The sequence below is a fragment of the Zea mays genome, chromosome 9, assembly GCF_902167145.1.
Source record: "Zea mays cultivar B73 chromosome 9, Zm-B73-REFERENCE-NAM-5.0, whole genome shotgun sequence".
NCBI lineage: Eukaryota > Viridiplantae > Streptophyta > Magnoliopsida > Poales > Poaceae > Zea > Zea mays.
In genome coordinates, this window is record NC_050104.1 from 14,090,761 (window position 1) to 14,099,284 (window position 8,524).

Sequence of the window (8,524 nt, forward strand, 5' to 3'; positions counted from 1 at the left end):
CTATGCAAACAATACAAAACAGTTAACCTTACTACGGGCCCGGAAAGTAGTCGAAAGCCCGAAACCCTTTAAGGGCCCGTTCGTTTCTCCAATATTGAATCGGGATTCATTCCGACTCATCAAAATTTATATAAATTAGAGAAGTAATTCGGCTAGGAACCATTCCGGATTGGAATTCCAATCCGTGGAAACGGAATAGGGCCTAAAACTTAAGCCCAACTCGATCCATAACGCACGCGTTCGGCTTGCCAAATAGTTCTCTGACGTTCATCACGGCCGTCCATATACGATCGAACGGCGATGCTACATCCGTTCGAACCTCACGATCGCATCCGCATTCCGCACGGCCCCGGTAGCGGCCAGCGACATGTCTCCTTCCCGCCTCGTCCTCCCTCCGCCCGCCGGCGACCCAGGCGGCGGACTGCGGCGCTCTTACCTCCGCCTTGTCGCCCTATCATCCACGCCCCGCCACCTTGACCAGCTCCTCGCAGTCTCGCTCGCCTCCGGCCACTACGCGCTCGACCCGGCCCCGGCCACCGCGCTGCTGCTCCGCTACGCCTCCCTCCGTGCGCCGCCCAGCCACCTTCTCCGCCTCTTCCGCGCCTTCCCCTGCCCCGACCGGTTCCTCCGAAATGCGCTGCTACGCTCCCTCCCGTCCCTCCGCCCGCACCTCCTCTTCCCGTCGCCGGACTCGTTCTCCTTCGCCTTCGCCGCCACCTCGCTCTCCTCTTCCTGTTCCTCCCGTGGCAACGACGCTGCTGCCGCACGCACGCTTCACGGGCTCTCCGTGGCCGCGGGGTACGCGGCGGACACGTTCGTAGCGTCAGCTCTGGCCAAGCTCTACTTCAAGCTGTCAAGAGGGGACGACGCACGCAAGGTGTTCGACACGGTGCCGTCGCCCGACACTATCTTGTGGAACACGCTGCTCGCTGGTTTGCCTGGATCGGAGGCCCTGGAGGCGTTCGTGCGGATGGTGGATGCTGGGAGAGTGCGACCTGACTCAACCACCCTTGCATCCAGCCTACGGGCAGCGGCAGAAGCATCACATATGGCAATGGGGAGGTGCGTCCATGGATATGGCGTGAAGTGCGGGTTGGCAGAGCATGAGCATGTTGTGACTGGGCTCATGTCGCTCTATTCAAAGTGCGGGGACATGGACTCTGCACAGTTTCTCTTTGATAGGATGGACAATCCAGATTTGGTTGCCTACAATGCTTTGATCTCAGGCTACTCAGTCAATGGCATGGTTGAATCATCGGTGGAGTTGTTCAAAGAGTTGACGGCCTCAGGCTGGAGGCCAAACTCAAGCACGTTGGTTGCGGTGATACCGGTGTACAGTCCATTTGGGCATGAGCTGCTTGCTCGGTGCTTACATGCGTTTGTTGTCAAGGCCAGGTTAGATGCAGATGCTCTGGTGTCAACAGCACTGACCACTTTGTACTGTAGATTAAACGATATGGAGTCTGCAAGGAGCATATTTGATGCAATGCTAGAGAAGACCATGGAATCATGGAATGCAATGATATCCGGGTATGCCCAGAACGGCTTGACGGAGATGGCAGTTGCACTTTTCCAGCTAATGCAGGAGCTCAATGTGCAGCCGAACCCCATCACTATTTCAAGCACTCTTTCAGCCTGTGCACATCTTGGAGCTTTGTCTCTGGGGAAGTGGGTTCACAGGATCATCTCCAAGGAGAAACTTGAGCTCAATGTCTACGTCATGACAGCGCTCATTGACATGTATGCGAAATGTGGAAGCATTGCTGAAGCTCGGAGCATCTTTGACAGAATGGATAACAAGAATGTAGTCTCCTGGAATGCGATGATATCTGGATACGGTCTCCATGGCCAAGGTGCTGAAGCTTTGAAGCTCTACAAGGATATGTTGGATGCACGCATTCTTCCAACAAGCTCCACCTTCCTGTCGGTGATCTACGCATGCAGCCATGGAGGATTGGTTGACGAAGGGCAGAAAGTTTTCCGCGTAATGACTAATGAGTACAGGATCACCCCAGGTATCGAGCATTGCACATGTATGGTAGACCTTCTTGGTCGGGCAGGCAAACTGAATGAAGCTTTGGAGCTCATATCTGAATTCCCTCAAAGTGCCATTGGACCTGGCGTGTGGGGAGCGCTGCTAGGTGCTTGCATGGTCCATAAAAATAGTGACCTAGCAAAATTGGCATCCCAGAAGTTGTTCGAACTAGACTCAGAGAATGCGGGCTACTACGTGCTCCTATCTAATCTGTACACATCCAAGAAGCATTACTCTGAAGCAGCTGTGGTGAGACAAGAGGCCAAGACCAGGAAGCTGGTGAAAACACCAGGGTGTACTCTCATCGAGATAGGCGACAGGCCTCATGTATTCATGGCTGGTGACCATCTTCACCCACAATCAGAGGCTATCTACTCATACTTAGAGAGGTTAACCGCAAAGATGATTGAAGCTGGGTACCAGCCTGTGACAGAGGCTGCATTGTACGATGTTGAGGAGGAAGAGAAGGAGCACATGGTAAAGGTGCACAGCGAGAAGTTGGCCATCGCCTTTGGGCTCCTTAGTACAGAGCCGGGGACAGAGATCAGGATCATCAAGAACCTTAGGGTTTGCCTGGACTGCCATAACGCTACCAAGTTCATATCCAAAGTGACACAGAGGTTGATTGTAGTTAGGGATGCATCGAGATTTCACCATTTCAGAGACGGGGTTTGCTCCTGTGGTGATTACTGGTGATTCACAACAGATAGCTTGAAAACTTTGAACTTTAAAAAACTAATTGTCCAGAAGCACTTCTCATTGTGCTCAAGTGTTGAAGCTTAAGTACAGAGCGTCATTTCCATTTAGCAGCTGGGAGCTACCAGAATTAACTGATAACCAGCAACTGATTTCGGGCTTCCTCTACAGCGACAATATTCATTAATCCAAGCTACAATTTCACTGGATCATAGAAAATCATACCAATCCATGCTTGAAATTTCACTGCCGCGCAACAGACATCGTGCTGAAGCAATAAGACATCATATTCTAGATTGAATCAATCATTCAATTGTCAATTGGGCAGACTACAGAACGATACATAGTTTTGGCAAACAAGATAACGGAAGGAGCTGTAGTGCTGTACAGACTACCTAGAATCACTAAAAGCTAAGGCAAACTCTACCAGTTGTTTTCTTTGATGCCAATGTATTATCACTTCGATTTTTAACGTTAATGGAGGGTAAGAGCATCTCCAAGAGTTTCCATAAATCACGCTAAGATTTTTTTAATCTGATTGCTGCAACTGGATATGAAACTCCAGAGATAGTGCTACCACTTCTATTTAATCTCGCTCGGGCTCCTTGGCTGCTTTCACTTTCTACTATCATAACAAATCAGCACATAAAAATTCTACACGTCCTGTTCCCATTGCCATACTGTATGTATGGCCCATACGATGTGAAAAGGAGAAACTTTTCTGTTCTGTTCAGTCACCCATTTTCATGACCGACGGAGCTGCATCCAGGTAATTTGACTAGTCCTTTTTCTTGCATCCATCTCCGGATAGCTAGAGATTTGTCCCACATTCCATTCGAGGTATACAGGTTTGATATCAGCACATATAAATCTGGTCTTTCAGGATGAAGCACCATCATCCTCTTGATAGCTTCTTCTGCAAACTGTAACCTTGAATGGAGCTCGCATCCATGGAGAAAAGCTCCCCAGACACTAGTGTCTGCTTGCATTGGCATATTATCTATAAACTCCAATGCATCCTCTAGATTGCCTGCACGGGCAAGCACATCGACCATACAAGCATAATGTTTCATGGAAGGTGTGATGTTGAAATGTTGTGCCATGCTATCAAAATACCTCTTCCCTGCAGTAACCATCCCAGAATGGCTGCAAGTGGATAAGATGCTTGTGAATGCTATATCATTTGGGTAGACACCATCTTTCAGCATTTCACCGAAAAGATGAATGGAACCTGCAGAATCGCCTTGCATTCCATAACCGCCAATCATAGCACACCAAGTCACAGAATTACGGTCATTCATCTCATCGAACACCCTACGAGCAGATAGGAGATCGCCACACTTGTTGTACAGATTCAGCAGAGCAGTGTCGACATAAATATTGGACACAAATGCATGTTTAACAGCATAACCATGGATGGATTTACCAATAAGCAGATCACCCAGACAAACAGACGCTGACAGGGCATTCACCACAGAGATGGCATCAGGTGAAGAGCCCTGTAGGCTCATCTGTTTGAAGAGCATCAGAGCATCATCACCCATGTTATTCTCAGCATAACCTGATATCATCGAATTCCATGCAACAACATCCTTGTTTGAAATTCTTCCAAATATTCTGTCCGCCTCTGACACAGCTTGACACTTCGCATACATGTCAACTAACGCATTCCCCACCACATTATACTCTACCAGACCTAACTTAACAGCTAACCCATGAATAGACTTTCCTAGAGACAAGTCACGTAATTGAGCAGAAGCTGAAAGGACAGTTGCTGTGGTAACTGAATTCGGAGCAATGTTTGCAAACCTCTTGTCAAGAAACAGGCGTAATGCATCAAGAGGGTTCCCATTCTGTGTGTACCCCACAATCATCGTCGTCCAAAGAACAAGGTCAATGTAGCTGAGCTCATCAAACACACACCGAGCATGATCTAGCTCCCCACACTTGACATACATATCCAGCAAAGCTGCACTGATAAATGAGTTGGACATTAAGCCTTGCTTGATCACTGATCCATGCATCCACCTCCCTTGGTGCAAACCGAAAAGTGCAGAACAAGCTGTGATAACGGTTGCTATGGTGTACTCACTGGGAGGCACATTGTCCTGCCTCATCTTGTTGAACAGTAGGAGTCCATCTGAAGCAAAACCGTTCTGGACGCACCCGCTGATCATCGAGGTCCATGACACCACATTTCGGTCGGGAATTCTCTCGAACACCTTCCGGGCACACTCCAAGTCCTCGGCTTTTGCGTACATATCAACCAAGCTGTTCATCACGAAGCCGTCCGCGCCGCCGACTTTGATGGCGTCGCAGTGCAGGCTCCTACCATAGCTGTACTCCGCAGACCTGATGCAGGCCTTGAGCGCGAGCGACAGCACAAAATCGTCCTGCGCCTCAGGGCAGGGCCGCCGCCGCCGCATGTCATGGTGCAGCGCGACAGCATCTGCGTGGCGCTCCGTTTGGACTAGACACCAGAGCATGGCCCCGTAGGAATACGCGTCCGGGCGTGGGGTCCCGTCGAACACCATCCGAGCTGAGGCGAGGTCGCCCAGTGCCGCATAGCAGCTGAGTAGCTTGGTCCTTGCGCGCAGGCTGCCAAGGAGGAGGCCCTGGGGGTGTGTGAGGAGGCGCGCGTGAAGGACGCGGAGGGAGAGGAGGGTGCCGCATGAGGGGAGGAGACGTAGGAGGTCGCCGGCGGAGAGTGCACGCGCCAGGTTTCCGACGCAGAGCGCGCGTCGGCGTCGGCGTCGGCGGGTGGCAGCGGCAGAGACAAACAGTGCGTGGGCTAGGTAATTGCGTAATTGGTTGGCTATATTGCGTTTTGGGCCTTTTGGCCCATCTGTATAGCAGATAGCCGTGTGGGGTTCTCTCGGGCCCATTCCAAACGCCCAGAACTGAGGGTCTCTTTAAATTCCAAGAGCTAAAGCAAAAGTGACTAAAGTTTAGTCACTTTATAACAATGTCTGTGTCTTTTAATGACACATAAGTATTCAGTAAAATATTAGTGCACAACTATTACATAAAAAAACAATATATGTATTATCATCGACCTTAATATCTCAGAAATTATTTGCCAACACCCAATATAAAACTAAACTTGGAATCCAGAGTGTCTCCTCTCCTTCGGCTGTTCAGTCACATATCATCAGCGGTGTTGCCTCCTCTCCCTTGGCTTGTTGCCCCGCTGCTATAGAGGCGCATGTCGGCAAAGAGTCGCGGCAGCGGTTCGAGACACTTAGGTCGGAAAAGAGATAATAAGCTTGGGGTTAATATACAACGACAACAACGAGGAAGAAGGCCGACGAGGAAGGTCGATGTTCTCTAAGTGGTGCTGAAGAATCTAGGTGGGAGAGCCAGATACGGGGAAAGAGGTGAGAAGTGGTGGGTTAATATACGGCGTCAACTATGAGGAGGCGGAGGAAGCACTCGTGGTGGTTGCATGGTTGGTTGGGCATGCCAAAGATAAGGCTTATGGGCGAGACGTGAGGGAGAAAACAGATCTAGTGAGGAGAAGGAAGTGCTTGTGGTGGTTGCATAGTTGGTTGCATATGCAAGAGGTAAGGTTTATCTTATCTGATTGTTAGATGAGACGTGGAGGGAAAACAAATCTATGCGAGCATGTGACGCACGACAAACGAAACTCGTGCTTTAAACGAGTAGAAAAAGATCCAAACAGAAAGAGCTAAAATTGACTAAAATGGTGAAAATGTAGCCTCTTAGCCACTTTTAGCTCCTAAAGAGGAGTAAAAATTTAGTCTGTTTGCTTTAGCTTCTAGGTCCAAACAGGCTCTGAGATATTTTTCCAAGTATTTACTACCATCACGACAAGTACAATGTTGTCAGGTAGACAAGATAATTAGAGCATGCACTACCTAGAGAAGAAGCATTAGGCTGGTCCAACCCTAATAGTTATCGATCATTCATGTGGCGAAGCGGGTGGGTGGTCTGGTCTAGCTTAAACGTCCATCGTTTCGACCGACTAGTTGGTTTGATTGATATCGATTTGTGTTGAAGCAAATCCGGTTGGTATTGGCCGGTTGATATTGACCTGCGTACTAGACAATCGGCCGATACAAACATATATACTAAAGAATCGGTCATGTCATCTTTTGATTGCTTCGAGCTATTTTGACCGCTTGAAGAAAATCTTGGATCTATCCTATAAATAGAGGGGATGTTTGGGTTTGTTGTGAACCTATCAAGATTGGGTTAAGTAGAAATATGCCACTCCAAGAAATTGGAAACTAGTTTGTTTCCATGCCACTCTGGCATCAAAAATAATTTAACCATATAATTTTGCAAAAGTGTAGTGGCATATGTACAATTAATCCATCAAGATTTTAGCAAGAAATACAACATTATAACATGGTTATGGGTTTAAGCCTCTCTCCCCTCCAAAGGTGCTGAAGAAATGACAACATGACAAATTGGTCATGTTCAAGTAGGACTCAAGCATGTTGTGTTGGTTCTCTATCTGATTCAGGCTAGAGATGGAAAACTTGTCAAAATTGTGGATAAGATCACCCAATATGTCATGAGAAGAAGTTGGAGGAGCTCAAATTGCTATAATCTTGATAAGGGGTCCATGCAACGTATTAGAGTTGTCATCCAAGGTCCAAATGTGAAGGTTGACCCCACAAGAATGTGAATAGAACCATCAAACTTTCTATCATCTTTTCACCAAAACCCCTACCTAACACGCTAGCTATCGGTCACTAATGACCAACAAGTATTGTCGGCGTTTTGGACCCGCGAGGACCCTCAACCGACTAGTGAATTTGACGTTGCGTGTCCCTGCCCAGATGGGTTGATGCAAGATGGAACACAAGGGGGAGGATTAGGCTTATATTATCTTGCACCAGGGTGCTCGTAGTAGGGGTTACAAGCGTCGCGAGAGAGAGAGAGAGAGGGTGCGCCCTTGAGGTGAGCCATCTGAGTTAGCCTCCTCTGTGTTTCTCTCTTTCTCTGCCTGCCTCTGGGAAGGCCCTGGACATCCCCTTTTATAGATACAAGGAGATGGTCCAGCTGTACATGGGATGTAGCTATGTGCTAACGTGGCCGGCGGAGAAGTACTTGAGCCCTGTAGAAGCGCAGCTGGCGGTGCGACCTGGGTCCTGCTGACGTTTCTTTGCCTTCGTAGAGAGTTGAGAACAATCGACGTCATGGACACATGCAGGGAACCATCATTACCTATTGCTGGAGTAATCTAGATGGGACACTGGTCTTGTTCCTTCGTAGCCTGAGGCAGCTAGCTAGTGGTAGGGTAATGATGTATCCCCTGTGGCTTAGTCGGTCCGAGGCCGAGGTCGGGCGAGGCGGTGACTTCTCCTGAGGCCGAGGCTGAGGTCGGGCGAGGTTGGGCGAGGCGGTGACTTCTCCTGAGGCCGAGGCTGAGGTCGGGCGTGGTTGTGACTCCTCCCGAGGCCGAGGCTGAGGCCGAGTCCTGGGGTCGGGCGAGGCGGAGACCTTCTCCCGAGGCCGAGGCTGAGGCCGAAGCCTGGGGTCGGGCGAGGCGGAGCCCCATGTTGCGCCCAAGGCTGAACTCGGGGGAGGTCGTGACTTACTGTCGTTAGTTTTACCCTGGTGGTTGGCACAGTAGTCAGAACGGGGTGAATAGTGTTGTTTTCTGTCAGAACGGTCAGTAAAGGGGCGAAGTGACTGCGGTCATTTCGACCTTGCCAACTGAGGCGCGCGTGTCAGGTGATCCCCGCATTAAATGTGCATGCGATACGATCGGTGGTAAGGCGATTTGGTCGAGGTTGCTGTACGACAAAGTTTGCCCGAGCT

At 49.5% G+C, this 8,524-nt stretch overlaps 1 protein-coding gene across 1 annotated transcript; it reads left to right on the forward strand.

Annotated features, from left to right (window-relative positions):
* Window positions 1-306: 306 nt before the first annotated feature.
* LOC103637971 (pentatricopeptide repeat-containing protein At4g30700) lies at window positions 307-3,244 on the forward strand. Its single transcript, XM_008660966.4, has one exon. It carries the CDS (start codon window positions 368-370, stop codon window positions 2,729-2,731), a length of 2,364 nt encoding a protein of 787 aa, XP_008659188.1. The 5' UTR covers window positions 307-367; the 3' UTR covers window positions 2,732-3,244.
* Window positions 3,245-8,524: the final 5,280 nt, after the last annotated feature.

What these genes read in the sequence shown, in the direction of transcription:
- LOC103637971 (XM_008660966.4), top strand. Translation starts at nt 368, where the DNA reads ATGTCTCCTTCCCGCCTCGTCCTCCCTCCGCCCGCCGGCGACCCAGGC.